The sequence below is a fragment of the Chanos chanos genome, chromosome 12 (genome assembly GCF_902362185.1).
Source record: "Chanos chanos chromosome 12, fChaCha1.1, whole genome shotgun sequence".
Taxonomy (NCBI): Eukaryota; Metazoa; Chordata; class Actinopteri; order Gonorynchiformes; family Chanidae; genus Chanos; species Chanos chanos.
Genome location: NC_044506.1, coordinates 21,844,958 through 21,866,966, shown reverse-complemented (window position 1 = coordinate 21,866,966; position 22,009 = coordinate 21,844,958). Strand labels below are relative to the sequence as shown.

General features: G+C 39.3%; 1 protein-coding gene across 1 annotated transcript; it reads left to right on the top strand.

The window, feature by feature from the left end:
* Positions 1-1,373: 1,373 nt before the first annotated feature.
* On the top strand, positions 1,374-21,701 carry LOC115824868 (N-acetyllactosaminide beta-1,3-N-acetylglucosaminyltransferase 3-like). The gene is made up of 4 exons (XM_030788596.1): positions 1,374-1,490; positions 19,268-19,349; positions 19,888-20,585; positions 21,474-21,701. Exons 1-4 carry the CDS (start codon positions 1,374-1,376, stop codon positions 21,699-21,701), a joined length of 1,125 nt encoding a protein of 374 aa, XP_030644456.1.
* Positions 21,702-22,009: the final 308 nt, after the last annotated feature.

Sequence of the window (22,009 nt, the reverse complement as noted above, 5' to 3'; positions counted from 1 at the left end):
ACTAAAATTATAAATGCTTTACCTGTCAACTACAGAATGGGATGTTATGCCTGGCCAGTTACTTATCTCATGTACAACGCAGTCTGAACACTGGATACGAGGCTACCTCTTCATAGCACGGTGGTTGCATTAAAAATCTATTTTATGCATATTGGATGATTGAATTAAAAAAAAAGAACATATATATATATATATATATGTGTGTGTGTGTGTGTGTGTGTGTGTGTGTGTAGCCCCAGCCTAGCCTATTTGCTCAAATGGCAGCTTAACAAAATCATTTTGCAACGAAAAATCCAAGTCAACATCCATGTCTTACTACTTTGACCAACTACTCTCTGTTTGAAATTCAGTTTAAAAGCTTCTCATGTCAGACGGTCATGATTTGCAAAGACAATGGCAGGTTGGATTCCCTCACCCTCCCACTGACAATTTGCTGCGTATTTTCATGGAAGCCAAACATTCGTGGGCTTCATCTACACACCCACTGGGCATTTTTTTCCTCAGAACAGTATAACTCTCAACAGTGACTAGCTAAAACAAAAAAAAAAAACGTGAGAGGAGGCCAAGTGGGCGTGAACCAAGTCTGGCTTCCCCTTGGCAACAGGAAATGTATATGCAAGCCTACTGTAAAGTGAGAAATGTACAACGATATGACAATAAAAATTTTTCCTGTCGCCATAGTCACCGTAAAAATATAAGGTAGGCCACATAATCAAAACTGGAATATAATCACATGAAAAGTTTCGTTAAGATGTATTTCACGTGTTGTTATTGTTACTATAAGATTATAGTAACATCTGAACAGACATGGTTCAGATTAAGAGAACTGTTTAACCTGACTGTCACAGCTTGCACCTTGTTTTGGACTTTTGTTTTGAAATGCTCCTGTTCCGTGTCTGTCTCCGCCCCTCACCTGATTCTGTTTATTCTATTTATTAACCTCGTTTTACCCCTGTTAATATCTACCATCATGGTTCCCCCAGTTTGGTTCTCCTTTTGTATTTAAGCCCTTGTGTTTTGACCTGTCCTTTGTCTATCGTCATTTGTGTTTGTTTGAAGACACTGTTTGGCTTCACTGTTTGTCTCCAGTTTTAATTCCTGTTTGCACCTGTTTACTTGTCTACTGTTTCGTAATTAAAGTCCCCCTTTTTGTTATCACATCCACCGTGTCTTGCATTTGGGTCCAGCTCCACTGCACGCCTGACAGAATGATAGACCACAACATGGACCCAGCAGACACTTCCGTTTCCAGGGCAGAGATGACTCCGGCTCTTTACCAGGGTGCGGCAGGGCTCCCTCTCTCTGCAGGGTTTTTTTGGGGGCGGCTCCCAGCCCTAGATCCAGGCACCACAGGGACTGAGTGGCTCTTGAAGATGTCGGGAGGTTCCTCTGCCCAGCGCGCCATGGAGGTTCCGCTGCCCAGCTCCCTAGCTGACATCTTGCCTGTTCCCGAGTCCGCTCCGTTTCCTGTCCCAGTGCCTGTTTGGAGAGTCAGCTCCATTCCCTGTCCCAGTGCCTGCCACTAGGTCATCCCAATCAATAAATATTTGACTTTAACTTCGTCCATGTTATGTGGTGATTGTGTATGTTTGTGCGGTGAATGTATATGAACAGTTCGTGCCTGCAAACAGTCCATACGTGATGGAGAGTTGATCCGTCACATCCATATAAAAAACACTGCTGGAGCATCAAATCACACACCACCCATCTCAGTAACAGCTTCTTCCCACAGGCAGTCAGGCTGCTGAACAGCTGATGCAAGCATATGCACCGGCCATTGTTGTTGCATAATATGTAATGTTATTGTGTACTGTATATTGTGTATATAATGTGTAGGTCTGTAGTGTCCCTCTTTGTTGGTTTGTGATGGTGTGCCCTTTATATTAGGGCAGAGATAGACAGGACACAAGTATTCCATTGTATTTTTAATAAACATGACAAGATCATTTCTGAAATGTGTGTACGCAGGGTCTAAAGTTAGCACCCGCCACTTGCCAAATGCAAATAAAAATCCAGGTTGGCGAATAAAATGAATGAGGTAAGTCGCCACTGGCGGGTTGCTGAAACAGGCCTGAAATAGTTTTGGTTTGGACGTAGAACATTTGGAAAACAGTATGAAAACAATGTGTGTATCTTCATTTTCAGATTTACCTGGCTTAGTGTGACCACAGCCTAATTTTGATCATTTTGAGTATATGTAGTTGAGTGTTGTTTGCAGAGTGTGTGTATTAGGTGTACTATCAATTAACATTTTAAAATAAAAGTTGAGTCTCCTGACAACAGCATCTGAAATTTTGATTATTATAGTTCCCTTTAAAAAGGTCAATCGATGAGTAATTACATTGTTTTTAATGACATCATATCTTATGCAGTTCTATGGCCAGTTGAAAAATTTTTTGGACAGTAAATTTTGTCAGTTTACCAGCCAGTGGCAGATAGACCAAAGAGTTCATTTTGGACCCAGTGTGTACGTGTGATTCAGAGAAAATGAGCGTATTCACAAAAAACATGTGTACACCACTCCTAGATGTGAACTATATAAATCACAAATGATCTTGAAACTATATGCAACTGAATGGTTTTAGATCTCCACCTTGTAAACACCCCCCAATTAATGTCACTCGGATGTAAAGGAGCTCGAATCAAAACCCAAATCCTCTACTTAATGCTGTAAGAAAAATGTTTTTTTTCCAAAATAGAGCTTCTGTTGGCGGAGCTGCCTATCTGAGGCCGTCCTACAGTCATGAAGACATCTTGCTGCATGAGTTAAGGGTGTGTGTGAATAAAATATTTTGGGGAAAAAAGTGAATTTATACTTTGATTGTTGTCCAGTGACATTCTTACCTGTTGGAATAATATGTGAATCAACTGCCGTCTTCTCATGACCACTACTAGCCTACTACCAATAGTAGGCCTACCACTACTACTACTGCTACCACTAATAACAGTAATGATAATAACTAGAGATGCATTTGCACTAGAAAATATGAGTGTGATTGCGCCACAGCATCAGTTTTGCTTCGCGGAGCAAGAGACCATTGAATCCAACTATCGACTGCCGCAGTGTGAAAACCCTCATCACACTCATGCCACTAGAGACCTAAAACTTCCCCTATTCATTTTCAGTGGGAAAATAAGCAATTAAACACGGCAATTAAAGCATTAAGGCAGATCTGCTGCAGCCGCAATGGATATCGTGAAAACTGTGGGAGTAGAAACGGCACCAAAAGCGACAGTAGTAGTAATAATAATAATAATAATAATGATTATAATAATGATAATAATGATAATGATAATAATAATGATGATAATAATAATAAATATAGCTATAAGCAATAATGAGGGGGCCAAGCATGCTGAAGTAATTGTTGAACTGTCATGCAGACCTCAGGTTCAAAAAAGGCTTAAATACAAATAACAACCATGATTTTAGACCAAAGATGTGAGGAGTAATGATCAAAAACATTTTTTCCTCATTAAAGTCCCCCCGAGTGGTAAAATTGGGCAATTTTTTCTGGATTCCCTTTAAGTGGGGTCTTGAGTCAGTCCACCAAGTTTGGTGCAGATACTTCAAAGCGTTGCTGAGATATGGGCTCGCTTCCTGTTTGGTGGCTTTGCTGCTGATTCTGATTGGCTGTTATGGTCAAGTGCTTTGGACAATCCAAAATAAACATGATAGCTTTTGTGAGGCTTAGTCTAAAGATCATCTTTGACAAATTTGGGGAAGACTGGACAAAGTTTGTCCATGGAGTAGCGAAAAAATGCCACTTTTTTATAATATCCAAAATGACAGAAAATCCAGTGAGGCAGAAATTGACATCATTGAGTGCAATGAACTTCGGCTTGACGCAAAGAATCCAGCAGCAAATTTTCCTTATATGCTTCAAAAGAGTCATGTGTGAATGTGCCTCCAACTTCAACCCGTTGGTGGCCTAGAGTGTTTGGTGGGCAGATATGACACCTCCTGGATAGAATCAGGGTAGGAGCCCTAATCAATGCGCCAAATTTCATAACTTTTTATCATACAGTTCTAGGAAATCACATTACCTCCTGTTTGGTGACTTTGCCATTGAATACAATTGCAGAACAGGAAATGGAAACATGTCCAGACCTCAGGAACAAAAAAGGCATGACTTCAAATGACAACCATGATTTTAGACTAAGGATATGAAGGGTAATGAGCAAAAACATGTTTTCTTTTTTATTATAGCGCCCCCGAGTGGTAAAATGGGGCACTTATTTCTGGACTCCCTTTGGTAGGACTCTTGAGTCAGTCCACCATGTTTGGCACTGATACATCAAAGTGTTGCTGAAATATGAGCTCACTTCCCTTTTGGCGACGTTGCTGATGATTTCAATTGACACTAACGGACGAACGCTTTCGAAAATCAAAAATCCATTGTATAACTTTTGTGCAGTTTGGTCTGAACATTATCTGTGCCAAATTTGGTGTAGATTGGTCTGTCCGAGGAGTAGCGAAAAATCACTTTTCGATAAAATTCAATGTGGCAGAAAATCAAATGTGGCGGATAATGATGCCATGAATGTATTGTATTTGCCTTGACCCAAGGAATCCAACGGTACCACGTTTTTGAAAATTGGACATATGGATCAAAAGTTATGTGCATAAATCTACTTCAAATTCGACTCATTGGTGGCGCTAGAGCACTCAAGCTGCAGACATGAAACTTGGTGAGGAGAATCAGGGGACTGTACCTAGTCAGTGTGCCAAATTTCACAACTTTTACCATACGGTTCTAGGGGCTGCCATGGACACCCTAGCCAGAAGAAGAAAAAGAAAAAGATGATGGAAAAAAGGTAGAAACACAACAGGTGCCTATGCAGCTTCACTGCTTGGCCCCCAATAATAACTAGAGGGGCACTCAGAGAGCACAGACTCCCTGCAGGGCCAATAGTCCACTCTTCTATTATATTTGGGGGCCATCATCTTTTTCTTCTTCTGGCTAGGGTGTCTATGGCAGCCCCTAGAACCATATGGTAAGAACTTGAAATTTTGCACACTGATTGGGGACAGTCCCCTGATTCTCCTCGCCAAATTTCACATCTGCAGCTTGAGCGCTTGAGGAAGATGTACGCACACAACTTTTGAACCGTATGTCCGATTTTCAAAAAAGAGGTACCGTTGGATTCATTCAACACACTCATTAGGTCATTATCTGCCATATTGGATTTTCCGCCATATTGGATTTTATCAAAAAGTAATTTTTCACTATTCCTCAGACAAACTTTGTCCAATCTTCACCAAACTGGGCACAGATGATGTTCAAACCAAGCCTCACAAAAGTTGTGCAATGGATTTTTGATTTTCAAAAGTGTTTGTCCGTCATAGCCAATCGAAATATGTGGCAAAGTTGCCAAACAGGAGGTGAGCTCATATGCTAACCCACCTCTTAAGGAAGGTTTCTGTCAGCCAGTAATTACCATTTTTGCCTGGTAAAATTTATAAAAAAAAAAAAAGATAAATTAAAAACTTGCTGGTCAAAATGTCCAGTAATAATGCTCATACAATTAAGACGACGCAGTGAGCTTGTCTGGAGGAGGAGAGAGTGACACAGTTTACGCGCATTGCAAGCTGCAAAGACACATGACACATACGGTGGGCTCCCATTGCAGCGAATTTCGCTTTGCTTTTATTCAGGTTGTACGGGGGCAAAATTCTCTCTGATTGGGTGAAATTGGAGCAAATACGATGAAGCAAGAGAAAATGAGATAGCAAATCCTCAACTTTATGCAAATGAGAACGACGTGAGAACCAATCAGTTCAGTGTGTGACAAAAGCACGAACATCAAATATACTGCCAAGCTACTTATATAGACAGGTCAGTAGACGAAAAATAATCCCCTAACCCTAACAAAATTGATAAAAAAAAATTGATCTTGTTTTTTCAATTGATTTTGATACCTTTAGGTATGCTTTATAATACACTAAAATTCTAGTAAAATGTACTACTACCTGTGGAACTACCTGTGTATTACCATGTACTACTGCCTGTGGAACGTGTCAACATGGAAAATGTGACAATCCGCACAACAACTTTCCTCTAGAGGCGTCAGAGGATAATGATGAATAATGATTCATTGTATGTTTAAAATCAAACCATGGACTGGTGAATCTGGTTTACTGGATTATCTTATTAGTTTACAGATTAGATTTGTCAATAAATATTTAAATGATTAACTGATGACAATTTAACTTTAACTACATTTTGAAACTCCTGAACAAAGAACTCTCTGGACAAGGAACCCCCTGAAACAAAGACATATCAGCGTTTATGATGTACAGTTTTCTTGTCCCCATTACAGTAATTACCATTGTGTCTAACTAAAAGTGTGGTGATAAAAAGAGAAAAGTAACCATTTCCTAGCAGTACACAGTCATATTCCCAGAGTACCAACACTTATTTACAGTCACACCATTCATTTCACTGGCATGCTATCAAGCATGGCAACTCATATAAGGCTGAGCAATATACCTGACCTGTTTCGATATGTGTACGTTAAGCCAAAAAGGCCAGAAAAAAGAACCTTGCAGCAGCGGAAACGTGACATTTCTAACAAACGCTTGCTCAAGTAAGCAATTTGCTTCTTTCTAAACAGCTTTGGTGGTTAATTTACCATTTTACAGAGAAATTAAGTCAAACTCAAATCAAAGATAAGAAAGAGTGAAAAAATTGCAGCTCACAAGGAATTTGGTTAAAAAGAAAAGGCGGGGGGGGGGGGGGGGGGGGGGGGGGGCATCATGTAGACCAATCATTTGTAACTAGGTTTAGATTCAAAAATCTGATCTTTCAACTGAAGTTTTTTTTAGTGTTTTAACTAGTGATAACAAGCAAGTTATTTCACTGTTTGAAGTCTGCACAACAAATCTGTTCCCGTGTGTGTCTCAGTGTGTCTCAGACCAATCTAACTGATTTAAATAAATGTCCTCTGCAGATTCTGCGTCACTCTCAAACTGGTCTGGGAATACGTTTTGTTACATGGGGACTGGAAACATGGTTCCTATGGGTCCTTGAAATCCTTGAAAGTTTGTGCATTTGAGAAAAAAAAAAAGAAAGTTTTTGAAATCAGACATAAATAGATAAGGGGTTATTGAAAGTGCTTGAATTTATATATCTTGTTCAAGAACAGAATATGAAGTCCTTTTGATTCTTTTTTTTACTTATTGTTAGTAAATAGGCTAAGTTCCGCTGTCTGCATGTGTGTCTCCCGCTGTCTGTGTGTCCTTGTTTCATGCACCTTCTGCCTCGAGAAAGTGTGATGGTCACATGTGTGCATGAGTGACTGAAGTTGAATGATGCAGGTTAAACAGCAGCAAGCAAGCAAGAAAGCTAACGTAACAGTAATTAACCTTGATCCTTGTCTCAAACTATGCCGTGTTGGGTCCTTGAATTTGAGGAAACTGGTCCTAGAAAGTCCTTGAAAAGTCCTTGAATTTGATGTTTAAGAAGGTGTGGGAACCCTGCAGGAAATGAACCAGGGAAGTGGCAATGCAAGTGTTAAATATTACCCACCAGACCAAATGGATAATCTCAAAAAGCAGGAGTATTTGTCTGGAGAGACCCAACAAAATCTTTGATTGACCAACTTTAAACACAGGTGAATTCAAAGGAATTCAAAAGTAATGAAAAAGTACAAGCGAATCAAACAGAGAGGGTAGAAACCACAACAAAGAACTAGCAGGGTTAAGGAGGTTTGTGTTGTGCTTGAAAACTTGGTTGAGCCCACGATAAACCCAGAGCAGAACTTAAATAAACACAAACAGAAAAATGCAACTATACAGACGGAGAGTATAAATTAAGGAGAAGCGCGCAAACATAAGGCTGCATCGCCCTCTTATGGTCATTGAAGGTAGTCTCAGCTGTACACCTTAATAATGTATTGGGTTGCATTGTGAGGTGTTTAGAGGTGGAGCTTATCATTCTAGAGGGCTGACAAATTCAAGCATGTTCCAACTGACTAATGGGGTTCAAAGTTACTTATTGGTTATCCACTCTCCCTGCTGTAAACAGGCCCAGAGGAGTGCCACTATTTACAGGCTATTTAATGTGTACCTTTATCTGTGGCATCCACCTGTACAATGAAGCACAGTGAGTATACGATACTGGTTTGTTTCCTGAGTTTCCTTGTCTTTCTTCAAGTATCATGGCAAAATAGAAGCAATTAGAGGTCAAGAGTTAAATACATGGTTTAGCACTTTGTCGGCAGTGCGCTCTTAACCTGGCTGTGTCAGTCATATCTACATAGTAAATAGTGCCTTTGTTTTTGTTTTGTTTTCTTTTGTTTTTTACTTAAGGACTAAATCTGACTCAATATTTTCCCCTCTGTCGTTCCTGTCTTTTTCACGCTCTTGTCTTGTCCTTGCCAACTACTCAAATATATCTTTTTGACAGGGTATAGTTGTCCTGCTGACAGGATCTCACAGTTAGATGTCACAAAACAAACAAACAAATAACAACAACAGCAAAAACATTCAATATGTAAAAGCTTAAAATTGCTATTGTTCTTTTTTTCAATTCTAATGTGCCAGTTTATATAACTCATAGATTATTTAATAAAGAGAGCAAACCCGTGAATACAGAGCAAGACCAGCAGCAAAGCGGATTTCTCAAATACAGACAAACAAACTAAGCAAGAAATCCGTGTTTAATATGCGCTGTGTACCTCAGAAAGGAAAAAAGCGTTTAAAATTAATTCATAGACCGGCCTAAGGCTCAGTCATCAACCTTTTACATCTATGATTGTCTTCAATTCAGAGTATTGTTTAAAATGACGGAACACATCTAAACATCCAACTCTAAATTTAGTCAATGTATCAGGTCACTTGGTAAATGTGAAAGTATTTGCATTGTTCGTGGCAAATGTGAAGTGTACTTAATTTACTGACCGACAGGTGTTCTGTCGAGTTGTGCTACCTATAGATATGTGCTACTTAGTGGCCCCAAGCTTGGGCTCTGTTTTCATACCTATAAGTCTGTGCAACCTTGCTGTCGAGCATATGCCCCAGACTAGCTGATCGTGAGCAATATCTTAAGAATCCTTTTTATTGCGCCTTTTGATCTGTAAACATGTACATATTTGCATGCAGGCTACACACGGCCTTTTCTGTAGAATGTGGAAATTAGCTGCTAATTGCGTGCAGGTGTGTTATCTGTTAAAAAAAAAAAAACGTAGTTCGTTATCAATGTTAATTTCGTCGGTGAAGACTGTGATGAAACATATTTGTCGGCAAACTTTATGGAGATCATAGAGTATCAAAACATACAACCCATATTTTACAGGGTACATGGAGTGAGTGTAATATAAAGGGATTCTGTGCTGGGAGCATTATTTGATTGGGGATACTGATCTATTCGAAATGCGCTACCCCTAAAATCCTCAATAAAGATAACAGAATATCAAAATATGCTCCCCATACCAAAAGTACACTTACCCCTGTTTGAGTATATAAAAATATGCCCCCCATACTCAACGTAGCCTACACGTACCCCTGTGTGTAATAATAATAATAAAACGAAAACATAAATACAGATGTCACAATACTGTGAGAATTATACCTTTCTAGGATATACACAACTGGAAAGGGAAACCCATAAGATAGCATTTTTAGATAGAGTAGCGGAAATCAATAGACTCTGCTATCGATTCGCATGCACTGTAAAACCTTTTACTGTAAATTTAGTTATTAACTGGCAGCAGCTTAGCCTGCAACGCACTGTATTTTTTACAGTTTCTAACGGTATTTTAGAATTTCAGTATTTTACTAGAAATAATTGTTCTTTACTGCAGTTCTTTACTGTATTCTTGTCAATTTACAACACAATACTGCTCGCAGTTTTGTCAGCAAATTGTCGTATATTTACAGTATGTAAACAGTATTTGAATCTACAGCACGTAGCTTGTATTTAATTATACAGAATATTACTACTACTACTACTGCTACTAATTATAATAATAATAATGAAAAATGAAAATGGGACAGTATTCCTTTCAAATATTTATTGAAATAAAAACATTTCACCCGTTTGGCACAAACAACAAAAACTGTGAATTTAAAGCATGGTTCTAGAAATGTCTTAGATAAAAGTCCCGTATGGCTCTTTCTGCCAGTTGTGGAAAACAAAGCACTAGGTTAGACTTACTATACCTCACTACATTAGTAAAGTTAAATTGTCTTCCAGCAAGAGCAGCAGTGTTGTCTGAATGTTAATTTAAACTGAGAAAAAATCTGATATGCACTCATTTTAGCTAGCTACATCACTGCAGATATGAAGATTTTCAACGGCTATAACACTGTTCTAAATGGCAGAAAGTTCCACTGGAGAAAGTCTCACAATTTTTTTTTTTTTCATAACATTCTGACGCTTTGAGGCAGAATAAAAATGGTGACATACGTTACTCAGTGGAGGTTGCCTCAATGCAGCTCTGGAAGTCTGTGAAAAAAGGCTGTGCAGGTTGTAATGTGGCTGTGCCTTTGGGGCAACAGAACTGGCTTGCAGATATGCTCCAAGGTTGAAATTTTAAAAAATGCAAGCTGCAAAAACAAACTTTTGCAAGAAAAGAAAAAGATCGTTTATGTCGGTTAAATTTAAAATCCCGCACCTTTCTTTTACCTTCCCAAGATGCTTCGCTGTTTACAGTAAGGTTTGGAGTGAATTCTTGTAATTAACGGCATTCCCTTAAAGTGCTGTAATCACGGGTTTTTTTCCCTCCCAGATTGCAGTTCAGTTTACAGTACAACACTGTACGACATTAATACAGCAGAATACTGTTCAGATTTCACTGTAAATTAACATCAAAGTTTTACAGTGTACAGTAGCATTTTTGACAAAGCAGCACAGCTCGACACAACACCGGCGGTAGACATTCTGGAGCAGTTACAAAAACTGGACACCTTTTACAGGTTGTCTTGCAAGAACACCATTTAATATTTATAACTGACAAATACTCCTGACGTGGCTGAGAAAGACTATGTAAACCCGCGATAAGTGGCTATTAAATTATCACCAAGCGAATGAGTAACAAGCACTCTGGAAGGAGGAGGAATCAGCATTTGTCACTCGAGCACCTGAGTACCGAGACAAAACCACATAAACCAATCAGGTTAACTGGTGAAAAGCAAGCTTCCCCTGAAATGGCAATCAGAAGCACAAGAAAGCGCACATAAAATTGGGCAGATGATCTACAAATTATTTTCATCTCAAGGCAGACTGGTGTTTCTATAGGTAGTGACAGCAGCGACACGAATAAGGTTAGTCAGATTTCTCTTATGAGTTCTATTAATGTCATTCATGACTTTGAGTCAGCTGTTTGATAGGCTCCCTATTTTCATTCTTCAAGCGTCCAGATTTGCATTAAGATTTGCAAGAATGCACAGTCCGTGACAGCGTAATATAACACGTTCCGCTCTCTTATTTCGAAAATAGATGCCACAACTGTAATTTAATATCCGTTCTGCCAGTCTTCTCGGTTGCTTTACAAACGTTACTACTGAAATCACTGTGAAAACTTTAACGACTGCTGGACGGCACTCAGGGGATCAAGTATGAAAAGTGCGTACAAGCACTGAGTATCATCAGGTGGTACCTTCGAAAACTCGTGGTTGCTTGAAATATTAAACCCTTAATATCGGTTTCTGCCATATTACACAGTTTGTCTTCTGTTACCTGTTAACACGGTCATAAGCGTTGTTGAACACGGGGATTCAATAACTTTAAGGACGCGGGAACAGTGGTTTCGTTTTTTGATATCTGTTAGGTTAATAAGAAATATGTTGTCATCTGTTGAAATGTAATTGTCGATCGAAGGTACTATTAACGGCAAAAAGAACTGTTGCTTTATATGCTGCATTGTAAAAAACGATATGCTGGAACTACATATATACATATATATATATAGAGAGAGAGAGAGAGAGAGAGAGAGAGAGAGAGAGAGAGGCAACTATATTACACGCAATAATATTAAGCAAATATAGTCTTTTTTTTTTTAAGTAAATATACTCAAAATAAATCATGTAAAATGACCCAAATTATTTGAGTCATTTTCAGTGTCCCTCAAAAAATAGCGTAAAAGCTACTAATGAAAATCAGTATCAAATGAGTCAAGCAGATTTTCTTGGTTTCATAGAACAAATGTTGTTAATTTCACAGGATTTCTTTGAGTACTTTCACTTAATAAAATCACATGTAATATTGTTGCCTCACTTTTTTAAGTAGTTATAACATAGTACTTTTTTACAGTATACACCATTGTTTAAAAGGAGTTTGCATGCATTTCATTTCTTGTACGTTTGTACTGTAATTAACTGGATAGCATTAAATAAAAACATGACTAAATAGAAATTTAAATAAAAAATTAGGTCTTCATAGGTTTAACACCCACAAAAAATGCATACTGTACACAAAAAATATACAGACAGACTTTAGTCTTTATAATATATTGTTGTATGAAGAAAATTCAAAACAGCACGAACATTCATGAGAAAATAAAGCCGATGCCATACTTGTGACCTCACACCAAATCTTACTTAAGCTGGCCAACTTTTAAACTGTGGTATAAAGCAAACCGTTGTAGAACATTTAGCAAATACTGTCAATACTCATTTAAAAAATGCATTCATATTGCCCTGACACAAGTCTTGTGAAATCTTTAACTGGCCAACTTAGAATTTTAAACTGTGTTATAAAGCAAACAGTTGTAGCGTATAACATTTAGAGAAGAAGAAGAGGTACTTTATTTATCACACACACACTGAGCAGTGAGCAGTGAAATGGGGCCTCTGCATTTAACCCATCCTAACGCCAGTGAGCGCACGCACACACACACGCACACACACACACTATGATGTAGGCGCAGTGCGCAGCCACACGGGGTCCAACTCCAGGCTTTTTAGCTAGTGTCTTGGTCAAGGTCATTGACCGGAGCACTAATCCTAACATGCATGTTTTTGTGGTGGGAGGAAACCGGAGCACCCAGAGCAAAACCCACACAAACACGGGGAGAACATGCAAACTCCACACAGAAAGGACCTGGGAGGGTCGGGATTCGAACCCTTTTTGCTGTGAGGCGACAGTGCTAACCACTGAGCCACCGTGAAGCTGGTTCTCGGTGAGGTCTGTAATACACATGTGCAACATAAAAGAAAAATAGTTTAAGCAGATTTACTTCCCAACAGAATATGAGTACAATGATACAAAATCAGGATATAACTTACACTGTAACAAAGCAATTTAACAGAGGAACACTAAGTGAGCAAATATCTACTGGCCACCTTAGTATATGTTGATCACACCATTAATACTAATTATGCTTCATACACATTCTGAATGTTACTTGCAACAGAAATAGAAAGAAAAAACATTAGTGTACAACTCATAAACAATGTGCAGCCTAGTGGAAGATTCCATTTAATCATGAGAGAATTTAGAATGTCCAGCGTGGGCAAACCAGCATGAACATCAGTTCAGGCACACTGGGCTGTGAACATGCAAGCTAGTTGACATCGAACAAGGCTCTCACACATCTTTGCAAATGTTAATCCACACCTAAACAAATTCCCTTGCAAACAGCTATCTGAGTAACAAATACAGTAAACTCAATGTGTCATTAAATATTTTGTATTAATTGACAAACCGGGCTTACTAAACCTTAAGTTTGCATTATCAGCTAACTTTTTTGTTTTTCTTTGTAAGGAAGGATGGTTAGGGATTGGGGGACAGGTGGGTTCTAAAGAGGTGGGTTTTCAGTTTCTTGCGGAAGATAGTGAGGGATTCCGCAGTCCTAACTGTGTGAGGGAGGTCATTCCACCACCGTGGGGCGATGGCGGAGAAGAGGCGTGGTCGGGAGGAGCAGCTGCCGGGTTCCCGAAGTGAGGGGACCATCGGCTGACAAGAGGTTGTAGAGTGGAGGGTTCTAGTAGGGGTTATTAGGGACTGAAGGTATGATGGGGCGTCGCCTCTTGTGGCCTGGTAGGCCAGCACCAGTGTCTTGAACTGGATGCGGGCAGCTACCGGAAGCCAGTGGAGTGCAGTAAGCAGTGGAGTGACATGAGAGTCCTACATTTCAAAGCATAAAATACTTACCCTTAAGCCTTGGATTTGAACATGAAAGGTAACCTTAATGTGTCCATGGCCAATGCATATCTTACAGTTGGTAAGATCAGTTTACGCTAGATAACACCAGCTAGCGCTGCTTACTGTATTCATTTGATGCCCATTGTTCTATAGCTGCTGGTCTCAAATGGTCTGTTTTGTTTGAACTGGTATCAAATGGTCTGTATTGGTTGAACTGGTCTCGGATGGTCTGTATTGGTTGAACTGGTCTCAAAAGGTCTGTATTGGTTTTAGCTTGAGACAACTGAGTTCACAATGGTGTGTGAAATGTTACAGTTGGTATTTAAATGGATTAATTTCAGTTAGAGGAACCTGGAATTATACTGCATTTAATTTGTGTTGTAACAGTAAGTTAGTAAGTAAAGTTCTATGATTGCACACACATCCTGTGAACAGTGAGCATTTATCCTCTGCATTTAACCCACACACACACAACAGACGCAGGAGCAGTGGGCAGCATTCCTCTGCGCCCGGGGAGCATTCGGGTATTAGGGCATTGCTCAAGGGCGCAGACAGCCGTGGATGTTGGGCCTGGGAATTGAACCAGCAACCCTCCAGTCACAAGCCCGGGTTCTCTAACCTTTAGACCATGGCTACCCACTAACAGTTCACTTCCACCAGGTCAACACAGGCCGAGCTAGAACACACACACACACACACACACACACACACACACACACACACACACACACACACACACACATCTTTGTATACTGTAATCTATACATACAGTGTCAGATTCTAGGCTACTTAATAGGCCTAAATATGATTAACTAAGCATACAACAATCGCTGGTAATGGTCATAAGTACAATACAGAATTTCACTTTTAAAATCATACTTTGTCGTTCTTAATGGCGGTGACCTCCAATCCAGCGCTGCCTTTCAATTCAGTGATGCTGTTTCTGTCCTTATTAATAGCAGACATGACCAGTTACATCCTATTGGTTTCAACTGGGTGTAACTGGTGAAGCAGCCACTGCCCATGGCTCTGTTGGTATAAGTGGGTTTTAAATGGTTTCAACTGGTGTTCTTAACTGGGCAAAACATTAGAATCTGAAAACCCAATTGGAACCAACTGAAACCAGTACAGACCATTTGAGACCAGTTCATCCCAATAGACTAGCTACTGGATTTTCAACTGGAATTTCCACTAGGGTAGTGCTTCTCGTCTTCAACCAACGACGACTCCTTGCAGCTATCCATAGAAAATGAATTGTATCCGTCCGAGGTGGCGGGCCGGAGCAGTGGACATCGCACCTCAGCTATCCGAAGCCATGTGGAGCTTTGAGGAGATGCATTGTACTTTTTCATGAGAGAACCTAGTCTAAATGAAACAGCTTATCCACATAAAATATGCATGACAAATTGCCAAAGTCTGTCACGTTCACAGAACAAGTGGTGGATAATATTATTTTTAGAACTTAGCCTACCTCAGACAAAGTGGTTTTTTTTCTTTTTTTATTTTGTAGAACACAAAGTCATGATTTTATTATTTACGAAAGCATAGAGTTATCATGAGTTTGTCAAGATTTTTAATGAAATCTTGTTGCCTGCAGGATTCATTTTTACGGTGTGGCCCCTTTCCAGTCGACACCTTTAGTGAGTAAACGAGCCTTGAGCAGATAAGGATGTGTCTTTGGAAAATGTTTGCCTGGGAAGATTTGAGCACACGTTAACCATTAAACACCCTAAAATATGTAAGTTACCGACAACCAGATAACGCTTTGAAAATGTGTCATGAGTAACTGAGCTGGAAGAGTATGCCCAGATGCTCATAAATCACATCAAATGTAATTTCTCAAGTGCTTTCTATTAAGTTTAAGAGTTTATTTGTCATATGCAGGTTGACACAGGGTCAACGGTACAATGAAATGTGTGAGAAGAGAGAAACAGGTCAACTCAGCAATAAGAGCACAAGGAGTAGAAGAGCAAAACAGGGGATTAAGAGTAGGGGAATAAGGAGTATACTGAGAAAGAAAATATAAAAGAGAGGAGAAAATATAAAAGAGAGTTATAAATATATAAAAGGGGTTAACTATAAGAATATAAAAGAAAAATATAAAAATATTGCGCAATCCACTGTCCAAATATGCGCTTGGCATGCGTCCAAATCAAGCGAAGGATAGGCGACTCTCAACCCGAAACGAACTCTACCCAGAGACCAACTAAGAAATATAAATCATAAAAACGGACAGTAAGAAATGTAAATCAGTGAAAAGTTTCACAAAGTAGTCAACTTCTATCTAGATAGGTTTATCAATCTCGCACCCTTTCATGTACATGCAGGCATTTTGACTTGATATGTTTACAGTTACAACTGACTTTCATAGTGGAACCGCTACTCTCTGTAACTGACATTAAATCTGTCTCTGTGCTGTACCTGCCAAGTATTTAAAGAGGTATGATGGGCGATGAAGAGGACAATGACGACAGTTGACCTGCTCTGTGGGCACCATACAATACTAAAGCTCTTTCAAAATTCTCTGATTAGACCTTGTGATCTGCAAAACTCAAGTCAGACTTGAATTTACAGTGGGTTTTTTGTTTGTTTCTTTGTTTTGTTTTTTAACTTTTACTTTTGTTTGTCACTTCTTTTACACAGTTCATTTGTCTTAAATGTAGTAGAACTGGATTTTGGCTGTACTTTAGATTTCAGTCGCACTGGTGCAAAAGTGTAATCATATTGTGAATGCGAGGACATGTTGAGAAGCCATTTTCTGCATTGCTGAACAAAGGGACTAAATAACTTAAAGGAAGCAGGAACAGTATAATTAGACAGGAGGAGATAGAGTTGTATGCAAATATTTAGACACTCCTGTTCAATGTTTCTCTAAGGGAACAGGATCTGACCCCACCACCACACAGAACTAATCACTTTTTGCTAGTAGTAAATACAAGGTAATACATTTGCTATAAAATGATCTGCTGCAGTAACTCAAAATGATTCAATTATACTTTGATAACTAATAATATTCAATAAGTCAGAATATGAATTAACATTTGTGCTACTCCTGGGACTGAATATAAGCTAAAAATGAGCTTAAATGTTTGGGAGGCGTTGTTCTCTTACTGTGAGACTTAAGTTGCGAACATTGCCCTGGTTAAATGATATGTATGTACTAACACTAATTTTAAAACAGGTGGAGAGTTAAGTATTATCTTAAATACAGTGGAGGTATTGAGACTGAATCAGTGACAACTCATCAGTGGGGGCGAGTGAGTTGGAACAGGGGCAGGTTTTGCAAATCAAAGTGTGCAGTGCAGGAGGTGCTTAAGGACTGAGCTTTGGAAACCCTTTTATCTACTTTCATTTCAGTTTTACCAACTTACACTGTCATTATCACTGTTAAACAAGTACCACGAGCAGGACTGAGTCTATGAATCAACAATGCATAAGAGCCTCACCTTCTGTAATATTCCACACCAACCATGATGGAAACAGCAAATACCATTAATGAGTAGACCAGTCTGTAAGAAACATCTCAGGAGAACTATAAACCTCAAAGCTCTCATGCACTTAACATTCACACACGTGTCTAACAAATATTCCAAAGGAAAGACAAAATTGTTAAAAGAAAAAAAAAAGATCCTTCTTGTAATAGCAGTGCTATGATGTCCCTGTTTGCTCTTCAGTTTTAACGTTACATAAACTCAAACCAAAACAGATTTTCAGCTGAGGCCTGTAGATTCCTCTGAATCCACACTGGACATTTTTTACATTGTACAGATTTTTTGTCTGTCTTTTATCCTGTCACCCCCTGAGGCGTTTCTAGGGAATATGGCCCAAGCCAAAAGGGACTTGCCCCAAAGTTTTTTTTTTTAATTGACATGAGGGTTCGTGATGTTGTATGAAGGTCAAATTCACAAAGTTCAGGTTTCAGTGCAAGACTGTTTAATAATCACATAAGTGGATTCTAAAATCAAAACATGAACATTACAATACCTGGACACAGCAGACGCAGCAATTCTAGCCTTCGCTCCTGTCTGCTACTGTACGTGCATTGCATTGAACCATTAAAGAGGAAGCAGAAGGGGCTCAAGCTGCTTGTTGGTCCTTACAAAAGAACTCAGAATTACGAGAAATAAAGTTAGAATTGCTTCAGCAAAGCTAGCTAAGATGAAAATGTAGGACAAATGTAATATCTCGGCTAGATAAATATTATGCATAATTTTAGTAATATCTACCCAGGTATGTGATTTTTTTTTTTTTAAATACGAGAATATTCGTATTATTAAATTCGTATTATTCGTATTATAATGATTTTATTCTCATTAAATTACAAGTTTATTCTGGTAATATCATGACTTTTTTCTCAATTACAACTTCATTCTCTCTATTACGACTTTATACTCTAAATCTTAGAAGTTTTTTTTTCCCCTCAATGTGGCCCTAATACTCCATCAGAGATTGATGTTACTTCACCAACAGACCATATAAAATACCTAAAATAAAAATACTTTTAAAATGTATCTAAGTAATGCGCTGCAACGTGAGAACGGTCTACAGTGCAAACAATGATAAAATTGAAATGGACTTTCACTGTGAGCTCTCGCACTTGTGTGACACTAGCGATGACACAGCAGCTACGTGATGATCCTGGTTCCATTAGCCTTGATCCATGCGCAGCTTTTCAGAATGTCACCACGCACAAATAATCTATTTCAGCGTGAAAACTACAGCTTACACATGACAGTGAAAATATTGCGCTAGTCTACTTGATTAATTAAATTTTTAAAAAATGGACTACAATATTCCTGCAAATGCAGTGCTTCAGCTCAAGCTCGAAATTGTTTTATTAAAGTTCATAATTATTCTATAAATGTTGTCTGAACATATGCAAGAAATAGCCACACGGGCTTCATGGTCTACTGTGTATAGGCCCACTGTGGTTCGTGATTTATTTTCAAGAATAAAAACATTTCAAAAACATCTGATTTTTTTCACAGATCGCACCCTGCACACACACACACACACACACACACACACACGCACACACACACACGCACACACACACACGCACACACAGACACAGCCTCTGTCTACACCAGTGTTCATTTGGTCAAGTGACAAAATACATGTCAATTTGATGATTTAATGATGAGTTTCTGTTTCCCCCCTCTCTCTTTTCTCTCAAGTCTTATCGTTCTTTGGTGCTCTGCAACCCACGAGCCAGAGTCTTCAACAACTATGGAGGAGGAATAGCTAAGGTTCCTGAAGGTAGTCTATATATTCAAATAGTGATTACAGGATTACAGTAGAAATCTGAAGGTCGCATGTGTTAGAAATGCTAAAATGGCAAATCCATTTTTCCCTGAGTTGAATTTAAGAATTGTGGTTTTCCCATCTAATCCCATTTAAGTTAGGGTTTAGTTTAAAGGAGGCATCCACATAGACACCAGACATTTTCACATACTTGCTGTGAGAATATAATAATCAGAAGTTATATCCTATTTACTTTAAGTATGTGATCATTTTCACTGATAAAAGACTAAATACTAAATTCTTTCTCCTGTGCAGATTCAGAAGATGAGACATTTACGTGGTAGAGAATTTTATCTCTCGATCATTGTCAGCTCTTTGTGCCTGGTCATAATTCTGAAGAAAGATAACCCAAATGATGGTGTTATCTCAAACAATGACCAGAGAAAAGTCGACAGGAGACCAAGCCACCCAGCTGCAGTCCAGACTCCAGTAACAACTTTTCAGCAGTTATCACAGTCTTGTGAGCGAAATGAGTCTGTGACCAACGTTTCAGGTTTTTCTGAATTACCTCAGAACATCCAAGACTTCCTGTTCTACCGTCACTGCCGCCATTTCCCAATGCTCCTGGATGTTCCTGATAAGTGTGGTGGGCCCCAGGGATCTGCAGATGTCTTTCTCCTTCTGGTCGTTAAAAGCACTCCTACTAACTTTGAGCGTCGTGAAGTGCTACGGAAAACTTGGGCGAAGGAAAGACGGCATAATGGTGTTTGGGTTCGCCGAGTTTTCATATCTGGCACTGTTGGCACTCACCACGAGAAACGCAGGATGAATAGGCTCTTGAGGCTGGAGAATGAAGAGCACAGAGACATTCTCCAGTGGGACTTCCAGGACACCTTCTACAACCTCACTCTTAAACAGATCCTGTTCTTGGAGTGGATGGAGAAGCGCTGCCCAAATGTTCGCTTCCTCATGAACGGTGACGATGATGTTTTTGCCAACACAGACAATATGGTAGAATATTTGCAGAGCTTGCCTGGAAATGATGGTAGCAAACACCTATATGTTGGACATCTCATTCAATGGGTAGGACCAATCAGAAATCCAGGGAGTAAGTATTACATCCCGGTTCAGGTCCATGAATCAGATTTTTATCCCCCCTACTGTGGTGGTGGGGGCTTCCTCCTCTCTGGCTTCACTGCCAGAACAATCTACAATATGTCCCAGTCCATTATCATATTACCCATTGATGATGTTTACCTGGGCATGTTGTAGCACCGCCACATACGGGTTTTAGGATTCCTTTTTTTAAAATTCATGGTTAACAGGATGATGGTTGACCACTACTGAAGGAAATCCGTATAAGGCAATATTCCATCCCCAAGATGTATAATGGTTGTTTTAATTTATACCAGTCTATTGTTATGTTTGCGTTTTGTTGGGTTTGATCAGCTGGCCGTCAAACCGGTCAGCTGACCCACATGTCAGCTGACTCGCCAACCCGGGAACTTTGGGAACACTTTTAAAAAGGAGACACGGGTATGGCTAGAGGGGGAACGAAAGGAGAGTCAGGGAGTCTGCGGGGGACCTGAACATTTAAGGTGCACCTAAAATAAATTAAACTGAAAAAGGAACTGCGTGGACGTTTCCTTGAAAAGAACTTGCAATCACCGCATTTCACGGCTAAACGCGGGTAAAATCGTCTGATCCCTATCCTGCCGGAGCGGTGAGATTGTTCTTTTTTCTTTTTCTTTTTCTTTTTTTTGCTGGATTCACGGTGGATTATCTTTTTTTTTGCTGTTCGTTGGTTTTTTTTTGGGACTCTTTTTTTCGTATTGCATTGGATTACTGTTTTTCTTTTGTTGAATGACTTTCTACATTGATTGCGCGACGAGCACGGAGACGGAGGGAACTTTAAGAACTGTCATTTAGTTTGTGTGTGTAAATAGAGGTGTTGGTGTATGTTTGTTGAATTTTCGATGCCGGCAATACATTTAAACGACGGCCTCTTCTGCGTTGCCTATTTCTTTAACGAAACAAATCGAAATTAACGCAATTCACAAAATAGGAAACGTCAGTCTCATCTTAAATGAGAATCAATTTTAACCCGTGTGTTTATTGGTAAGGATCGTTGTGTGATAGCTGATCGTTACAATGTGTCTGGAGAGGGGTGGTCTGCAACCAGAGTCCCATTTTGGAGTCAGAACAGCTGGGCTGCCCATTCCATCCAAAAACACGGATGCATATGATCCTTGCTTCTACAAGGAAATTCTTTTGGTGCACAGATTTCTCCCTCACCAGATTTTTATCATGTGGCATGAAATACGCGAGCCAAACCTAAAATGCGGATCTACACAGACGTCATTTTAAAACTGCTCCTTTACATCTGCTCCATATCTACTGTATCACAACTTGACCAAATGAATGTTAAATACTCAGAGAAGTTCACGTTAATTGTATCTCTTGTAACACTTGTACTTCTGATTATATTATGCAGTGTAAGATCTGTGGGGATGATTGTGGTCACAATGAATCATCATATGTAGATTTGTGCTTTATTATAAATTAAAGTTTATACTTTACGTGAAATGCACCAATTTGCTTCTGCCCAGCAGTTGCAAATGCAGTACTTCAGTTAGTGTCTACAGGCACATCTATCAGAGTAATACACCTTATAA

Bases quoted from the DNA above. Each gene is read 5' to 3' on its own strand.
- LOC115824868 (XM_030788596.1), top strand. From the start codon at position 1,374: ATGTCGGGAGGTTCCTCTGCCCAGCGCGCCATGGAGGTTCCGCTGCCC. The intron at 19,350-19,887 runs GTAGTCTATATA...CCAACGTTTCAG, and splicing joins AATAGCTAAGGTTCCTGAAG to GTTTTTCTGAATTACCTCAG. The intron at 20,586-21,473 runs GTTTACCTGGGC...GTTGTGTGATAG, and splicing joins TCATATTACCCATTGATGAT to CTGATCGTTACAATGTGTCT.